We start from the raw sequence: 20,338 nt of genomic DNA, 5'->3' as shown, positions 1-20,338 counted from the left end.
CTGGTTTTGGTCTCTACAGCAAATCTCTAATTCATAACAACTGGAAGAGGGGTTCAAATCTCTCTCCCGCTATCTCCATACGCCAGCTCGTCAGGCTGCTCAGCTTCACCTCCACTAATTCAAGTCATTGAAGCGGACCCATCAACTGCAATTATGGCTGGCTGTAAAACCGAGTCAGTCCCTCTAATGTTCAGCTTTACAGCATTAAAAAGAACACCTGGTACAAAAAAAAATTATTAAAATAAAATTCCTATTGAATGCATTATATTACTGGCCACCAGTAGCACTGTGGCACGCACTGAAAGGGGACCCATGTTAAATGTGGACTCGTTTTACTTGAGGTTTTAATCATTTGACACAAAATATGATCATTTGTGACAAATTGTAACACTAATAATTACACAGAGGCAGAGTCACACTGCTACACTGCATGCTAGCTACTCAGGTAGCATAACAGCTGGAAATGGCTCCATCACTTCATTTAGGAACAGTAAAAACAGATGGATTTAAAAAATAAAGAGCAGAGATTCACGAGCATAACTTAAGACCATGAGAGAATCTGTGTCTGCTTTTCCGGAGGTTTTCACTTTTGAAAAGTGAGACTTGTTTTGCTTCAGCTAATTATGCTCTGAACTTTCACAGTGGGATGCACTCATCCAAATATGGCTACTTCTGGCTTTAAAAATAAGATTTAATTTATTAATTAATTAATTTATTTAATTAAAGGCAGCAGTTAAAGGGCCAACATGAGTGTTCAGAGACCTTTGAGGGACACCAGGGTATCTACATCTTTTTCATATTCAGGATATGTGCAATAATAATAAGGAGAAGGGATTTTGCAGGAAAGCAACTAACTATTTAATGTTGTAGTTCAATTAGTTAATATGTATGCGTCACAACGCCTAGTTTCTGCAGGCAAAATAAGTAGCTCGCTTCCTCACTGCATGCAGTAACACACTGTATCAATATCCTGGAAGGTCAATAAACTGTAGCCGGGATGGAGCCGCCTTCACATGAATGGGACTCTCAGAAATGTGGAGTTGTGTCTTCTGCAATCATCCTTGTTCAATCTTCCACTCAGAGCGGCTCCACGGGGAATCAAACCCAATTGATACATTTCCTCTCTGTTGTATATTCATTGTTTGAATAGGCTCGTCTCACAGCTTCACTGCTCAAACATCAGCACAACTGTGTTAGATAGCACAGACCCCCCCCCCAAAAAAAAATCTGTCCATGTGTGTTTCATGAGAGCTGAACTACATGAAGATAAAGAGCAAGCAGTCTTCAGGTTTTCAATGAATTACTACTATTGTTGATAAGAGTATAAATTAGTGGTTTAGCTTCATTATTCATATACACACACACACACACACACACACACACACACACGAATATTGAATGCATCTTGAACAATGCAGTGAAAGTTGTTTTTTATGTTGCTACTGTGGGAGGAATAATCTAGGGTGAATGTATATTTTGAGGAACTAATGTAGGACTGTTTATATTACCATAATTCATTTATTTCCATTTCAAGGACAACTCTCAGGCGCCCAGCTACCATTCCCCTCACTGCAGTTTTTGAGTGCAGCTCGTCTTGAAGAGGTGAGTAAAATGTCCACGACAATGTGCCGTCAGCCGGTGAAGGGACGAGGTAGATTTCAGCACATTTCAGTTGAAAATGAATGAAGGGGGGGGGGACATTAAAATGCATAAGATTCCTGCCTTGAATCTAAATAAAAATGCTAATGAAACGCCGTGGGTATTAATAATGTGAAGGACGAGTTTCCTTTTATTTGCTAAGGAAACATTTCAAGAGAAACAGTGACAGCCACAACTTGTTTTGATGTATCAGGATTTATTGCACTGCGCATCCTCTTGACATTTAAAAAATTAAAACACCATCTAATTAAAGCTTTAATTACTGCCTGATTTTGGACTGAGTTGAATAGTGGAATATGATTGTGCATGATAGTGTATTATATATGTATCTTTGCACTTCCTACAGGGACTAATTATACGCTTTCAAAAAAAAAAAAAAACTAATTTATGATATAAGGCTGGAGTCTGCCCTTTGGCCCATTTCACAACTCTCATGGGATCCTCATGTTCCTGCCATTAGCTCATATGCCATAAAGACATTAACATTAAATCATGGACCCATCTGAGAGGAAATAATCTGCAGTGTAATATTTTACGTCCTGCTAAACATTTAATATCGTATAAGGCAGAAATGACTGAAGCAGTCTCAACAACATGTGCCACATGTTTGCATTCGCTCTCTCTGGGGTCATTAAATCATTCTATTCATTTTGAAGAGCCTGACTGCAGTGATAGGAGGAAAATTGAATATTGTTCTGGCAATGAAAGAGACTAAATATAACCTTTTAAAAAAAAGAAAGGAATAGAATTTCAGGGTTTTTTTTAAATATCAAGTCTGATTATTTTGTCTTTTCCAATTACCTGAGCAGCTCTGGGAAAAATGAAAAGTTAAAGAGAATGCATGTTCATGCTCCAACAGGAGTGATTTGGTTAAAATATGATTGACTTCCTGAATACAAAAGCAGACTTTCACACTCCGCTGGGGTATAATTAAGCTTCTGCAGCTCCTGCCAAGAGAAACCCTCGAGCGGGTGACCACAGGGGGTTGGAAATTTTATGTGACATGAATGCCACTTATTTTTTTAAGCTTTTAAAATGGGACATGCCTGGGTTTGATTGTCTGATAATCACACTGTGTCACCCTCTTTTTAATCCCATTTGCACTGATCTCCGTTTTCGGTTGTCCTTGCAGCATTTTCCCCTCTGTAAATGTTAATGTTGACCAGCAAGTCAATATCCTCAACAGTGAGTATAATCCTATAAGGCTGCGTGTGCATAATTATTTCAGTCAGTCAATATTTTAAAAAACGCCAATACTGTGTTGCATGTGTGTTTGCACTGTGTCAGAAGGGGGAACCTGTCATGCTTGGCTCTCAGCGGGGTCAGCAGTGCGAGCTTGCACGTGACAAACGAACATAAGCGACACACGGCTCATTAAAGTTAGTTTTCATTTAATTTAGAGCTGGTGCAGCCAGTGCACAGGAAGTTCACACTTGCCAGTTACAACTCAAGGATCTCGAGCAGTGACACTGACTTCTAAAAAAACGTGACAACTCGTTTTTCTATAGGAGCGAAATAACTGAAGGCGCAGCAGATGTTGAGGTTTTTGAAAATAACAGCATGTGAAACAGAAGTGGCGAGCGCGGTTGTATAACACTGTGTGCAGAAGTCTTTAGTTTCTTTATATTTCGCTTCCATGAAGCCAGACTTTCATGTAAGTTGTTAACGTGGTCTCCAGGCTTTCTGAAGGTCTTTCAAAAACTGTTTTGGACAATGACGGCATTTTCACTCATTTTCAGTGCAGTCCTTGTGCCTGACTATTTTCAGAGGAATGTATTTTTTTTTTATTTGCTTGTTAAGCCACTTAACACTGACCTACGAATCATTCAAGCACAAAAAAGGCACGCAACTGAAGGGATGAGCCAAAATTGTGTCTACACATAACAGACAACTTAGCAAAAAAAAAAAAAAAAATCAATTTTAAATGGAGGCACTTTGTTACTAGCAGCCCGTCGCCAAAACACTTTTTGTTCCCATTTCTTTGGTTGAATCTGTGAAAAATGCTGAAGATAACACAGTTTGACAGGCATAAAACAGTATGTTTACACCAACAAGGTGATTTCCAAATAGCTATTAGCCAAAAACTTTCATATCTGAGCATGGTGTGCAAAAAAACAAAACAAGCACTTGAGGAAAATGGACAGGTGGAGGACAAAAGAAGAAGTAGCAGACCTAAAAACAGTCCACAAGATGAACAGTATCTGAAAGTCATGTCCTTAACAGGAAAAACATCCAGCAAAGACCTGACAGGACCTTTAAGGTGCGTCTGGCTCTTTAGCCGATTCATCCACTGAAGCGTCATCAGAAATGGTCTCGGTGGAAGGATGGCTTCCATTGAAACCATTCCTAAGGAAGGGAAACAGGAAGATAGGGTTGCATTATGTTAAATTACACAACAATCAATCAAGAGGGGGAAAAAAATAAAAATAAAAAGTGGGGACAGGTCTGATGGGAGGATAAATCCAAATTTTAAATTTTTGCTTCAAATCATGAACCAAAAATTTGGTCAGGAGAGATACAACAGAGTGTCTCAACCATCTGTGAAACACGACAAAGGCTCTGTCATGGTGTGGTGCTGCGTTTCAGCCAGTGGTGTTAAATTAATCAAATCTAATGCAGAAAAGTACCATCAGATTTTAATCCACTATGCAGCACCATCTGGAAAGCATCTGAGATTGGCAGCAGTTTAATTTTTCAAAGTGACAGTGATCCCAATGCAGTAAAAGCTTAGCTAGACAGAGAACACACACACAGTGGAGCACTATCAGTCATAGATCGGCCTCCCCAGAGTCCGGACCTCAACATTACTGAAGCAGTGTGGGACCATCCTGACAGAGAACAGAACAAACAGCAGAAACATCCAAAGAAGAGCTTTGAATGTCCTTCAGGAACTCCTGGAGAACTGTTCCTGAAGAAAGAAAGCTTGCCTAATATTGACTTTCAAACTTTGCCTTATATACACTGTATTTCCATGTATGCTTGTACATGTTTCAGTAAATCACCATTTACTTCTGCATACTGTACTTGTGAAAAAAAATACATCAAGTCATATGGGTGCATCTGATATCCCCATGTAGGTGCTATTCCTTCAACATCATCAATAATATTGCTCCAGGTCCATCACAGCAACTGACCAATCACACTGTTGTGATGTCATAGCTTTGTGACCAGGATGTGGTGGATTAATGGATTCATTTATAAAGTCAAGTGTACTTTTCCCCGTCTATATGTTTAAGCCTTCAGTTGTATCTTGGTTTGCTTTTGATACCAGGGGTCACCCCCTGGTGGCCACTAGAAGAAATGCAGGTTAAATGCGCTTATTTTTTGGCTTCATTTTTCACTTCTAGAACAAATGCCATTATTTATAGACAATACATGAACACACCATATAAGTCTGAGGCCACGGTTCTTTGGGGGTGGGGGGGGGCAGTTGGAGTGCTTCCTCTGGGTTGGGGTAGAGGGGCTGGCCAAAGCAAGGAAGATCAAGCATCTCAGGATCTTATTCAAGACTGATGTGAAGGTGCAGTGAGGTGAGGTGGACCAACGGCTTGGTGCAGGATCAGCAACAATGCAGGCATTATACTTCACTGTGGAAGTAAAGAGAGCTGAGCTGAAAGGCAAAGCTTCCAATTTACCAATCCATCTACGTTCCACTGCGGCCATGAGGTCTGTGTAATGACCAAGCGCGTGAGAGTGAGATCACAAATATAAGCAGCTCCTCTGCAGGAATGCTTCGGGTCAGGCTTAGAGGCAGGGTGAGAAACTGATATCAGAAGGGAGCTTGGAGCAGAGCCACTGCTCCTCCATTTGATTGTTTTCCAAGCATGCCCCTCAGTGAGGAGACCCCAGGTTAGATCCAGAACTCACACCTTGGGATCCACCAGGAGGAACTGGAAAGTGCTAGGAAGAATGATGTCTGGAATACCGTGCTTAGCCTGCTACCACTATGACACATCTATAAATATATGAAAGACCACAGATGGATGGATATGTGGCTACAACCCATTAACCAACCATCAGACTTCCCTAAAAAGAGCCCGAAGCTTTGAAAACCAAAAGCAGAGCAGCAGGAGCGTGATCATGACCACCGTTTATTTAACATCCTGCATCATGAATTTATCCCCCAGGGTCAGCATCACGTTTTACTGTAATGTCCCAGTGGGTCTGTGGTGGACAGGAGCATGATAGCAGCTGGGTGCTTCAGCATAATAACACCCGCCTATAAGTTTTTGGCCCCACCAACACAAACTCAGTTCAGTTTTATTTATATAGCGCCAAATCACAACAGTCGCCTCAAGGCGCTCAAAGGTCGCTCCCCACCCGCCCGTTGCCAGATTTGTCTCCGGTTCATCCTGTTCCACAAAATTAAACTGAAGTGTTGCTGTCCAAGTATGATGACAATGTATCACTTCACAAGATTAATGCTTTGTGGCAATACCAAATGTAAATCAGGTATGGTTTTAACTTTCTCTAGATGTTTGCCAAACTTCCTGCTCACAATTCATTTGTTACATCTTTAACTAGGACAATCTCTGAAGTCAAAATCCAGCAAAATCCTGGCATTGCAAAGGCAGAAAATTATGTATGAAGTTTTCAAGTGTTCACCACACAAATATACTGCCTGAACTAAGTCAGGGATGGAGTCTCTCCCAGCGTGCAGAGGCAGGAAAACACCCTGCCTGCCAATCACAGCACTAATATACCGTGACATACAATTCAAACATGGCAAAACTAATGCACACATATACTGTAGGCAGAGAGCTGCTTGTATTTGGACAGGAGGACTCAGTTTACTGTATCTATCCTGACTTTTGAGATGCCTTCTGACAATTCAACACAAACCTGATTTACTCCACACGTTCCTGCACGCTGGTTTACAGAAGCCTTCACAGTAATCACTTTTCAGATGCTTCATCATTAGAGGGCATCAAATATTTGTTGATGTGCACCCAGCGTGTTATGGGAATATAAAAATAAAACAGGAGAGGTGTGCCTTCCCAGCACTTTCATCTAATTTATCAGTGATTGCCAATCACCCAGATAGATTCAGGGCATCCGCATGTTTGAAAACCCAAATTTAGGATTGCCGCTTCATGTTCAACATTGACTTTGACTGAAGATGGACTAAAATTGCCTAAAACAACACAATCAAACCAATCTGTTTAGAAGGCCTGACATAAAACTGGGAAAAATTAAGTCCAGCTTACCACCCTGAAACTTTACACTAGACTATCAGAAATATGCTTTGTGGGCCGGGAGATTCTCCGTTGCAAGTTGCAACTGTTTACCGTATAATTTTAGCCATTAGTCAGCAGTAAATGGAGAGTGGAAACATGTGAAAACTGAACGCTCTCTAAACAGAGTCAAGCTCCAGACTGGTGTGTCCTCAGAGGCTCAGATATCCAGTATTTAATGGCTTTGTGAAAGCGAGGCAGGACTTTGATGAAATTAAAAGGTGCTGTGTGCCCAGTGAAGGTGACAAATGGACAAATGCAGGTAAAGATGCGCCAGAAGCTGCACTTTTAAATGAACCGAGTACTTAAAACTTTACAGCAAGGTATCCATGGAAACATGGCATATATGACAATGTGGATGCAACCGGAAATGTGTGATTTTATATGCATATTACTCGGTTAAGTGACTTGACCTGTAGCCTGTGCTGGATTTTTCTTTACTCACAGAATATGAAAGTGTGGGAAAAGGTCAGACAACCTGTTTTCTTGTTAAAGTAGCCTAAACATTATACCCTGCTGGATATGAAGCCCCGAAGGAGGCTCAGTGAACACATAACAGTAATAATAATAATACCCATAATATAACTATGGTTCCATTATGGTGTAACTAAACAATTAGCAGGAAACACAAATCTGTCACTTATTAAAACTGATTTTTGTTTTGATCCCAATCATGAAGACAGGATATTTTTTTTTTAAATAGTGTTAGCAAATATGACAGTAATGCCAATCTATAATCTCCTCAAATGTACCTGCAACACAAATGCTGAAATACGTCAAACCATACCGGGTTTCATCAAAGGGAAGAAACTACGCACCAGACCTCATTCAGGAATTAGCCAATTTAATGAGCACTCGCTCGTCTGCGCAGCTTTATGGATCCAATAAGGTACAAAACCACAGCAGGACATTAGTGCAGTCTTTTGTTGGATTCGGCATATGCAAGGATAAATAATACTTAAGATACCCATGTTTTGATACATTTTGTCCCTAAACCTGTAGCATCCGAACATTAGTAGCTCCTGTATTATGGACCAATTATTATTATATGACAAGCAAAATGCCGTGCATAAAAGTTGTACGTTTGTTTAAGTTGGAGAGCGATAGTTTGCTGCATGTATGCCGAACTGTATAGCTTTGCATGCTCGTTTGCAGATTATTAATACCTGAACGCCAGCTATGCAATGTCAATCAGTTATAAGCAAAGAAAGATAAATAGTCTATTTTTTAAAGGTAGTCTGGAGTTTCCTCTACATCAGTGGCTGAAACTGCCGGAGTGCCTTTTCTAAGTGCCCTAACACGGCACGGCGCACAGAAACGGGACACACACTGATGTGCGATTTAATTTAATTCTTATAAAAAATTAATTATAGGGTTTACTTGCCGAAGTTGGAACCGGGAGGCTGGCGGGTCGCTCGATCAGCTCAGGTTGCTGTTTCCCGGTAACATTCATTTCCCATACAGCCGCTTTCTCTGTCCGCTCACTTCGACGAGAGTTTCTCAAGTCATTTATCCAGCCGCTAACGGGAAGTGTTATTCACCGGCGTCCCGTTTACCGACGGAGGCAGGCGGAGAAAGCATGCCTGAAAGCTCGGAGCTCTTTCAAAAAGCCGTCCGTGCCCTGAAATGAGCACAGTTTTTCCCGCTGCAGGGACGAATGAGGAGCGCCGGTCGCTGCTTATTTCTCCCCGGCTGTCAGCGCACAGTGGCTCCTCTGCTGCTGCCGCTCATCAGTCTGCATGACTCCCCACCTGCTGCCTGTCCTCCTATTAACCATCCCTGCGTCAAACCACAGCACATTAACCCGTTCGCTGGTCTTTAAGTCCTGGAGGCATTTTAATCAGGAGAAATCGTGGATGCATATTTATAATTAGTGGCAACCGAATCACTGTAATGGTGGGCTACAATGCAATCAGCAACATTTATCTTCACGAAGTAACAACATGAAAATCAACGTTGCCCTTCAACTTTGTGGCTAGGTGAAGCTTTCCCGACAGCCTGAGCTTAATAATTGTTAATGGACACTGGCACAAATTAATTTCTGTGGAATCCTCAAAGGCAGTGCTTGAGGGAATGAAGGCTCGTTTTCCTGATGGAGGGGTGATGGGTCAGAGAGGGTTTTTTTTAAAGTCAATCTTATCACTGGCTCCTCAAAGCTGGCCTGAGGGATCCAGCCAAAGCTGCCTGACTCCAACAATCTTTAGACTCATGCTGGATTTTAGTGGTATAGACAGGTTTGTACACAGAATATGATACCTCCTCTAATAACTATCTTTTTTTTCCCCAGGAGAAATAGAGGTTAAAAATAGACTCTCAACTACCTAAGTGCACACAATACATGAGAGATGGATTCATTATGTGTGGTTACAGGCCTATAATCAGTGACAGACTTTAGTGTTGTATTTTTTTATGTTTTGGATTAGAGCGTTAATGTGGATCTTGGAGAGTAACAATGATGAAGAGCCCCGTTGCAATATATTACAGCCTAGCACTTTCATCAGAGTATGAAAAGGTATCATCAGAGGACTGGGAGAGGTGCAATTGTTAGGAAAGCTACTTCAGCTTCATACTTCAATGGCTGGCTTCCCACTCAGCATCCTGCAAAATCTGACGTTTTAGGGCTGTTATGGATTTCGGAAGGGGGTGGGGGGGGAGGGAGGGTGGAATCTAACTTCCAACTTATCGCTGCTACTGCAAATATAGCAGGTCTTCTGGAGCGCAGTGTGCAGCCTTGAGTTGTGCGTAAACATTTCCTGAGGCAGAGCTGCAAAGGTTAAAAGGCTCTGCACAGATAAAGCAGCTCACATGTTATAATACATTTCTGTACAATATTAGATTAAAGAAAACGGTAAGAAGTGCCATGTAGCTCCACTGGAGCACCATTACCTGTTTATTTGGGGCTCAAACTAAACTGAGATGTCTCGAAAAAGAAGTCAAGGCAACGCAAACAGCACAAAATAGTAAAAAAAGAAGCACGGCTCTAAGACAGAGTGTACCACAGAGACCCCAAGAATAGCACGGAGGGCCCCAGGATAGGCCGAATCCTGTGGCACCTTCAGTTTCAGGGTCCTGCTTTTTTGTCTCCCACGAGGAGATCAGCAGGTATGTGATGAAATGGACTGAAATTACTGGACCTGAAATTAGTGACTAAACCTGAACACTCATCTGGAAGGTTTTTATACAGGTCTGGGCAGAGGGCTGATTTCTCATGGACCTAATAGGACCACAAGTCTTTTTGCAACCACAAGCCACAACCCCAAGCGGCCATGTTGTGAATTAAGGAGTACAGCGATGGCGGAGGGTTACCTCATCAAACAATAACAGCAGGACTGGATTCAAGAGGAGAGAGCTGAGCTCTGTCTGAACACAGCAAAATTAATTCATCACTGTAGAATTTTTACAATGTTTTTCTAAAAAATGTTTTTAATTTTGTAGAAATGGAGCTTGTAGAATGTTTCATTCCAAGCTTGCTGGAACCTGTAACGCCAACAGCTGTTTTTTTTTTTAAAGAGAATGCAGATTTTCCCTGCAAATTAAATGTGTTAACAAATGAAAGCTTTTCCTTTCACTGTGCACAAGCCTGTGAAAATATTGGGCATATGATTAATTGCCATTTAAGGCAATTAATTATAACCTAATGTATCACTGAAATTGATAACAGGCTATTGTCATTCACTTAGTTGCTATGCAAAAGCTCCACAACTTTGTAGGAATGCACTAAATGCTGCTGGGACATGATTTTTAACTATGTGCTGAATGTAAATAAAGCCAGTGGAGTGTTTTTGGACCTTTGCTGAATTCCCTGGTGCCAACATTGAACCTTAAACACCAGCATACCCGATACCCTTCCTGACACAACCCCAAAAGGATTCGTAGCTCCTCCCATGAACTGAACCTGCGATCTTTTGGAGCCACTGTGTGAAGAAAACATACATAAGCCTGTATCTAATATTAATATTGACTGTTAGCATTGTTTCATTGAAGGTTTGGGGTTGCAGGGGACTCAAACCTAAGACAGCAAATTACAGCCTGCACCTCAGACAGGCAGGCACCCACACCCACAGCCACAGCCAATTATCATCACCAGTTAAGCTGGTGTCTTTACTGTGGGAGGAAAGCTGGAGTACCCAGAAGCCCACACAGACAGGTAGACCCCAGCCAACCTGGAGCTTTGAACCCAAAACTGTGCTGTCGGGATACAGTACCAGTACTGTGCCACAGTGCTGTACATACGTTACAGTTACTATTTATTTTTCTCAAGCCCTTGTGTAGCTGAGTTCTGTAGTTGTTGGCCTAACATCTACTCCTCCTCCTGAGAGGAGTCTCGTTAAAGCTGTAGCTCAGACTTTAATAAGGCTGAGATATCTGTATGTCACCCCTACATTTCAGTACTTTAAACTTTAATATGCAATAAAACTTTTAGAGTGGCCCCATCACGAAGGGAAAATTACATCCAAGTGTGATGCAGTCCTAACATCTGGTCCGAGCTCCGCAGTGCTGAAGGAAATAGACTTCCGTATGTCGGACCATCAATCAGTTATTTTTAAAGCGCTCTCAGATGCAAGTGCATCGCGCCGGAAATCATCTTTAACTTCAGTGGAGCTTTGAAGGCCTTGTGTCAAAGCTTCAAAGTGACTTTCTTCCTCTGATATTATATTTAAAAATGCTCGCTTTTCTAGGGTTGTGTTTTACATAGCAGGGATATTTTCTTAGGCTCATATCTGACGTTGAAAATAATACTCGATGAATACAAGTTTGTTCAAAAACTTGGCCCTGTTCAGTAATCGCTGCTGGTGGGCTCGATTCTGCCACTCTGTGCCACTGTTGTGCTCCCTTTTCTAGGGTTGCATTTTACATAGCAGGCATATCATTTAGGAATATTTTTGGTGTTGAAAACAATTCTTTTTCAGCACCAGAAAAAAACCCAAAAAAACAACTTGCCCAGTTGAGTAATTGCTGTTGGTGGGCTACTTCCTTTCACTCTGACCCTTGCGACTGGAGATAAATGATGCACGTGTTCCCACGGGCTTGTTCTTGTTCCCTCTAGACTGTTTGTGCGGGTGAAGCTGCAACATCTCAGATGTCACCATCTACAAAGTTTTCCTCCCGAGGAAGCAGGTGAGGTGAACTTGCTGTTTTGGCAAGTAAGGGATTTCTTTAAGTTTTCTATCTGTTTTTTTGGACCTTGAATCGGAGGCTGCCCTGATTAAGGTATCCAGTGTTAAAATGTAAGTGAATTTAGGTGAAACTGCTGTTTTAATCCTTCCATATCTTAGCACAGCTTTTGTGTGTCTGAATTCTTTACTTGGCATTAAGGAATCTGCTGTAAATTGGTTCCGCTTCTATCTTTTTTGCACTGTAAAACCTTTTCTGTTTGAATTGGAAAGTAATCAGACGGTAATCCTCTGCAGACAATAACAGGGGCACGGTTCCTCAAAGTTCAGCCTGAGGTCCAATACGTTCTTGCTTTTCACCTGGCTTCCTTTTCATACCATTTATCTCCCTTTCTCCAGCTCTGTCTGGCTTTCGGGAGTAACTGTTGATCCAGAAAATGGATTACATAACAGGGTGCGCCAAAGTAAATCACTCCTGAAGAACTGCTTTCTCATAGGTAAGACCAAGGTTTTAAGAGTCGTGGTTTACTTTTACTGTCCAAACTACAAATTTTACCACTATGCTTGTGAAAACATTTAACAATCCAGTGATTTGCAAGTCTTTAATTAAAAATAATACAAAGAACACTCCTGAAAACCACTCTCGGTGAGCATACACCCACCGACCACTTCATTAGAGACGATTTGAGCTTTGTGACACGGCGTGTTATCCTGCTGGAAGCAGCTATCAGAAGATGGGTACACCGGGGTCATAAAGGGGTGGACATGGTCAGCAACAACACTCAGGTAGGCTGTGGATTTAAATGATGCTCAGTTGATACTAAAGGACCTAAAGTGTACCCAAGAATATATCACCCACTCCGTTACTGTCACAGACTGTGATGTGGATGGGACTCGGATGCAGACTTGGAATAAAAGTTAACAGGTTTATTCACAGTGAAGCAAAAGCAAGATTTTGACAGCTGAAGGATTTCCAGTTAGCGAATCCAAGGCTCCATCACAGACAGGTCCACAGGTAAATTTCTCCACTGGGAAAGCTCTCTCACACTAACTCACTCAGAGGCAGCGCTGGATTCCTGCACAGGAGTCTGAACTGTGATACACGGCAGGATGGATTCCTGTTGTTTATTCCAAAGTCTGACCCTACCATCCAAATGTCACGGCAGAAATCGAGACTCATCAAACCAGGAAATATTTTTTACTGTCTTCCGTGCAGATTGTAGCCTCAGTTTCCTGTTCATAGCTGACAGGAGTAGCACCTGTGGCAGGCTGATGTTTGCATTAACAAGCAGTTAAATACATGTACCTAATAAACTGCCTGCTGAGGGTAGTTCATCATCATTAAGTTACATTTCTACTATGCAAAAAAGAAAAAGATTCCCATTTGTGGACTCTGTTGAAGTGGAAAACATTAATTTTACATTTTAAACTGGAAATCTTTTTAGAATTCGTGGGCGAAGCAGGAGAAGGACCAGCGCAGCCTCAGAGTCCATCAGCGCACACAGCATAGGCAAATATGCACAACAGGGAAGGCACCGTTAATGTTGAACAATATACAGGTTGCATGGCAGATATGGAAAATGATTTCACATTTTAAAACTGCAGCAACTGTTGTTCTTTATTCTCAGTGTTTTTGGTGCAACACAATGAGAACCAGCCCTGTCTTAGTTTTTTTTACTGGCATCAAATTCAAAATTGGCACAAAATTCTCTGTTGCAACTGTTTGTACTATTTCAATTAAATTTAAAGTTGAATATATATGAAGCCATTATAGTCATTTTTTTACCAAACATTTTGGGAAAAAATGGCGCTTTGTATTTATTCTACCATTCTAATAACTGAGTTTTGAGCCTGTGGTAACCTCAGAAAGTACATCTGTATTAGCCGAATTTGAACCATTTGCTACAACAAACATTTGGAATCTAAAGAAGCCCGGTGATTCTTTTTTCCCTATTGAAACTGGCTGGGAATCTTAACTGAGTATTTTCCCTGGATGCTGATCTGTTGAAAACAGGAATGCACAAATTTTATGGTTTCCAAACTCTGGAAGTGTGCAAATGGCCCTCATTTACTAATGAAATGTGTGCACTGGCTTATTTTGTTCATACCACAGTGCTTATGTTAGCACATCAAAATAATACAATCTGCATATATCTCCATATGGCCACGCCCCCATTAACTCTATAAGGAAACTTAAGAAACTGAAACAGCTGTGTCCAAAGAGGAAGCCAGAAAAGGTGCAGCTTTCCAAACAGTTCCCATGGAAGTGTATTATAATATTTGTCCCACTTTAATGTGTTTCAGATCATCAAACAAATTTTAACATTAGATAATGATAACCCAAGTAAATACAAAATCCAGTTTTTTTAAAGGATGGTTTCATTTATTAAGGATAAAAAGCTATCCAAACCTACCTGGACCTGTGTGAAAACTGTGCAGGATTGAGGAGACTGTCCGGCTATCAGTCCGTGCCCTGAAGCTCCGGCACAGTTGAGTTATGCAGCAGGACAATGATCCAAAACATACCAGCATGTCCTCCTCTGAATGGCTCAGAAAACCAAAATGAAGGTTTTGGAGTGACTTTAAATGTGATTATGATGCTTTGACAGGACCTTAAACAGGCCATTCATGCTGGAAAACCCTCCAGTGTGTCTGAATTTTAAAAAATTCTGCAATTTTTGTGGGCCAAAATTCCTCCCAAGCGATGTGAGAGACTAACTGGCTGTTATCACAAATGCCTGACTGCAGTTCTTGCAGTCAAGGGTGGGACAACCAGTTATTAGGTTTAGGGGGCAGTTACTTTTTCACACAGGGCCAGGTGGGTTTGGATAACTTTTTTTCCCCTTGATAAATGGAATAATTTAAAAACGATTTTGTATTTCTTTGGTTTATATTTGTCTAACATTAGAATTTGTTTGATGAAACTTGACTCCTGTGTCTACATGAACCAGAGGGCTCGGTCAACAGATACAGACGCTTGTATGGCTTAAAAGTGCAATTAAAGCATTTAAACACTGGGGTAACTTGAGATAATTGCAGCATTGGACACAGGGGGGGGGGGGGGGGGGGGTTTCACGGAGGAGAGTAAGCAGAACTAAATGCATGAGAGATGATTACCAAAGTAAAACAGGAAATGGATAACAACCACGCTGAAATGAGGCCACAAAATAAACAAAAAAAAAAAAGAATGAATTCAACTGAGGGGAAAACACTGAGGGAACAAACGGATTCAATGAACACAAACAGTAACTAAACTTCAAATATAACAAGAACTGAAGGTTCGGAATATCACTGAATACATGAGAATCAAAACTAAGAACCAAATAAATAAAAATTCAAACTCTACAAACTCAAAATGACAGATGCTGAGCTCGTGCTCACGCAGAGACCGCTGCAGATTCCTGTACTAAGGGCAGGCTGAGTTTCAGACTTGGATCTACTGCATGTAGACAGCTGTAGTGCTCTATTTCCCTGCTTGAGTCAAACGTCTCCAACATCTGGCAGCCGACTAAAGGAATCTCCACTTCTAGTTTCCAATACTTTCATTATTGATAGGTGTTTGTCAGCAGAGACGGATTAAGTGGCGTCCTGCTGAGTCTCTTGGCTAAGACGCAACCCTGAGCTAATGCTGCTCTAAATTCAAAATGCTCCCCTGGGAGATTTGTCATATGCCAGCCTCTCTTTCTGTCTGTCTTGTCTTTTCCAGACTGTTCACCTGCACAAGAAATAACCTTTGAAAGCACACATTTCTCGTCCCCAGCATCCCCGGCTGAAACATTTCTGTACATTTTGTCATTATTTTTAGTTTTATGCCCTGATCTGTCCAAATGCAATTCCCACTTCTGGGATCCAAGTCAATAAAAGTGTAATGGAAGTCAGCCATGGGTGTTAGGAAAGTTCAAATTAAATTGTAAAACAACGTTGAAATGGAGTCGGTGCAAGTGCTAATACTACATAAATAAGGGGTCAGCACCCTACACTAAAGAAACAAATGGTCACCATTACATTTATTAGATGTGGCCTTTAAATCTTAGACACTCACAACAAACAGCTAAAGGTCAAACATATCTAGATGTTGTCTGTGTGTGGCTCTCCCTCTCTCTCTCCATATATACTTATTAATAGGTTTTATTGCCAGGCGGGAGCTTGCACTGGGACAAAACAACACAACGTGAGACTGAGCTCTGTGGGACAATTTAGGAACCGTGCGACTCCACGGGATGAATTATCAGCGGTCTGTTAGAAAGATGGGATCTGAGACAGCACTGCACTGAGCCAGGTACCCACCTTAGTGCTTAAGTGAGTCCATTAAAATTTCATGCTCAAATCCGAACTGCTGCACTGAAGTCTAAAAGAATTAAGACTTAGCAATCTCCTGGCTGCAGCCATTTTTGTCCTTGTGACTTGGGGGAAGGGGGGGGTGTAAGAAATAAATGTGCTCAAAACTGTTTGTTTTTAAAGGTCTTGCTGACCTGTGGGCTGCACCTGTTACCATTACGAGTTCTCAACAGACACATGGTGTTCCTTTACATTTAATAATAATTCCTGAGGGCATTATGTCTAAGCTGCTTGGCAGAAAATACACAATAAAGTTGCTGAGATAGTACCATTCAAACACTGAGCTTAAGAATCTCCCCTCTTAATCGCCCACATCCACAGTTTTTCTTTTTTTTTTCATCACTATTTAAGTAGCGGTGATTAGCCCATAAGGCTTTTAATGCAAATACTCCTTGGATAAAACATCTCACATCCTCCTTTACATAAATCTGAATAATCGTGGGTCACAGAACAAGCTGTGGTAGCAGACATATCTAAAGTTCATGTTGTGCCTTGAGAGATGTTTAACTTTAACCAGCAGTCCGCATGAAATCAGCACAAAAAAAAAAAAAGGTGAAGCCGAGAGGATTTTGGACACACACACACACACACACACACACACACACACACACACACACACACACACACACACACACACACACACACACACACACACACACACACACACACCTTCATTTCATTAAAGACTCACATGAATGAGCAGAATCAACTTGGCCCATATGACATTTGCCAGAGAAGAATTGCGCACCCTTTAACACCCTGACTATCTCAGGTGAGATCGGCTCTTGCAGACAACAATGCAAACGTGTGAGCGCGTGCGCGCGTGTGTGTGTGTGTGCGTGCGCGCGTCCCTGCGATGATGAAGCTGTGTCAGTGCCGTCTGTGGCTTGTTTGGATGAACCCACAGACTTTATCTCTCGCTGCCAGAGATAAGTCTGACAAGTGCCACAGGAGAGAGAGAGAGCGGTCAGTGGCGTGACGTGCCTTCTGGTCTCCAAGGTGTGTAATTTCCTGAAAGAATCGACTGGTTTGAAATCCTTTCTGAGTGTTTTCACATTCAGAGTAGCAGGACTGACCTTAGCAGGAGGCACACGCTCTGCATCCATCTGCTGTTTCCTAATGTCCACTGAGCAGCAGCAACAACGCTAATATCAATATGTAAAATGTGTTTTCGTCAGCTATTCTGTCCTCTGCTCGTTCCTGCAGGAAATATGTGTAAACTGCAGTTCATTCACTGTTGCTAACTTTGACTGTTTGCTGCTGAAAGCAGCTGGACAGACAGATCCAGGAGGCGGGTGATGATCTCCACAGGTTTGTCCCTTTTTGGTCACTTGGAGGCATCAAATGAGCAAACCAAGCTTAAAAATGACTTAACACTGACCCCTATGACTCCCATGTTAAATTCATAGACAGGTGGGCGTGACCATGGTGACGTCATCCATTTCTTCATAAAGTCCTGTCATGAAGGTTTAAAGTGTGCATTTTTACTGTTGCTATCTTGGTGTTTTAAAACTAGATATGATGAGGGAGGGGCAGATCTGGCTATGAAACAGCATGCTCATTGGCTAACGACTTGTAATTAACAAGTTGTTATCCTGGATCGTTCCCCATTGACCCAAATATGGCCTGAGTGACTGAAAGATTAAATTCATCATTAAAGGGTTTACAGAGGTCAGGGCTGAGGGTCGTTTTCCCAGCGACTTCGATAGGACTGGAAGTCCTTTTATAACCACAGGTGTCACTGCTAATGCCGTCATTCATGTGGAAAAAAGGTTATTTCAAGACTGAACCAACACCAAACATGTTCCATGTAACAGACAGACAGTGAGCTTCTGTTTGGCTGCTGCAAGGAGGTAGATGAAGTGAAGGTGACAAGTTTGGGGTCAACCATTCAAGCAACAAACAGTGCACAAGAGATGTGAAGGAGAGAACGTAGGCAGGGTGGAGTGGGTGGAGACGAGTGGGGGGAGGGGGGGGGTTGTGACAGAAGGAGGGCAGCAAGAGTGAAAGGGAAGGTTTAAAAGAGGAGTAGTGAGAGCTGCTATGATGGTTTGAAGAGAGTAGCACTAAGAAAAAGACAGGAGGTGGCAGAGTTGAAGATGCTCAGATTTTTGTTGGGAGTGACCAGGATGGACGGGATTAGAAATGAGTACATCAGAGGGACAGCTCATAGGATTTGGAGGCAAAGTCAGAGAGGCGAGGATGAGATGGTTTGGATGTGTGCGGAAGAGTGAGAGCGGATATATTGGACAAAGGACGCTGAGCATGAGCTGCCAGGCAGGAGAAAAAGAAGAAGACCACAGAGAAGGTTCACTGATGTAGTGAAGGAGAGCATTGAGAGGGCTGATGGGACAAAGGTGAGATGGAGGCAGATGGTCCACTCTGGCGACTGCTGAAGGGAGCGGCTGAAAGAAGAAGGAAAAAAAAAAAAGACAATTTGCTCTCTGGACCTCCAGCTCCCCTTTACAAGCCTCTTGCTTAATAACAATTATAATTCAGATTTATAAAGCGCCTTTCAAGAAACCCAAGGACACTGTACAAAGAGTGCAAATAAAGAAAAATAAATAAATAAAGTAGAGATGAAGCTCTAGCTTCACCACTAATGTAGAAACAGTTGTTATTAAGAAAAGCTGGCTCCCCCATATTAGCCAATAACACAGCCAAGTGTCCATCAATCCAGCACTTCCTGAAACAAGATCCGTGGGACAGAAGTGACTCTAAATTCCAAACGACTGGCCTGTTGGCATGAAAACAGATTCCCTTGGCATTGCTACAGAAGCACCATATTAAAGCTAGCATTCATGAAAGAGCTGCAGCAGCAAGCGCAGATGTTCATGGCGCTGAAGTTCAGACAAACATCGCGGTCAGTGAGGTCATCATGACCCTCTAAGGTATTCTGTAAAGCAGAATGAGTAACTGAGCACTGGAGAAAAGCTACATCTGACTATCAACTACCAACTTCCCCCTCTGAATGTTTATTAGTCATATTGTTACCAATGAATTATTAAATCAGGTAAAGCCAACGAGGTGGAACAAGCAATTAGAAAGTCAATCAGAAAGACGCTCAAATCTCAATCTGCTCATTTGTATTAAAACAGTTTAGCAGCTGTACTTCATAACAACGCTCTGTGGTATTCAATTTAATGGACTTCAGTCTTTATTGTCCCATGTGGGCACATTTGTTCTGTAGGGCAACGTTTGGAAGACAGCTTTGAAGAAGTTTCCAATATCCTTGAAGGTATCATGTCTTTGCTCTTTGTTTCCATCATTAGGCTAATGAGGACTCTTATAACAAGGTGATGATTTGAAGATGTAAAAAAAAAGAGATCCCCCCCCCCCCTGGAAAGCAATTTCCAGTAATAGCTGTAAAATAAAGAAATAAATAAAACAGAAATTATTAACAAAGACAATCAGTGCCAGTTTATGGTGTTCTGAGTGGTCTTATGAAGAGTGTTGGCAGAGTGCCACCCAATGTACAACCCCGATCCCAAAAAAACACTGTAAAATGTAAATGCATACATCTCATAAACTCATATTTTATTCAACACGTAAAGTGTTTAAACTGAGCTGTTTTTACTATTTCATGAAAAATATTAGCTCATTCTGAATTTGATGGCAGCAACACATCTCAAAAAAAAAAAAAAAGTCTGGAAAAGCAAGTGGTACTAAAAAGAAACTAATTCGCAGCAGGTCAGTAAGATTATTGGGTATAAAAAGAGCAAACCCGGGCTGAAGCCCCATCATGCAAAGAAGACGTCAGATGTGAACACGATCCAGAAACACCACTGCCCTCTCTGGGCCAGAGCTCAGTGAAAATGGACTGAGACAAAGTGGGAAACTCTTTATGGAAAACACTGACCATCCAGCTCAGTATCAGAGCTCAGTACAAAAGCCTCTGATGGTATGGGGAAACACCTGGAAACATGATGACGTCAGTTTCAGGGAAGGCCTTCCATATTTCATCAAAACAACAAAAACTGCAGGTTTCACAGT

The 20,338-nt window shown here is 41.7% G+C and overlaps 1 protein-coding gene across 1 annotated transcript in view; it reads right to left on the bottom strand.

The window, feature by feature from the left end:
* The window catches only part of sntg2 (syntrophin, gamma 2), a 115,526-nt gene extending 106,927 nt beyond the window's left edge, over positions 1-8,599 (bottom strand). The window contains exon 1 of the mRNA XM_030718462.1: positions 8,278-8,599. Coding sequence (XP_030574322.1) covers positions 8,278-8,346 — 69 coding nt within the window. The 5' untranslated portion in view covers positions 8,347-8,599. The remainder of the gene's footprint in view (positions 1-8,277) is intronic.
* Between the last annotated feature and the right edge of the window lie 11,739 nt (positions 8,600-20,338).

Source organism: Archocentrus centrarchus, chromosome 22 (assembly GCF_007364275.1).
Source record: "Archocentrus centrarchus isolate MPI-CPG fArcCen1 chromosome 22, fArcCen1, whole genome shotgun sequence".
NCBI classification, from domain to species: domain Eukaryota; kingdom Metazoa; phylum Chordata; class Actinopteri; order Cichliformes; family Cichlidae; genus Archocentrus; species Archocentrus centrarchus.
This window is presented reverse-complemented; position numbering and strand designations above follow the sequence as displayed.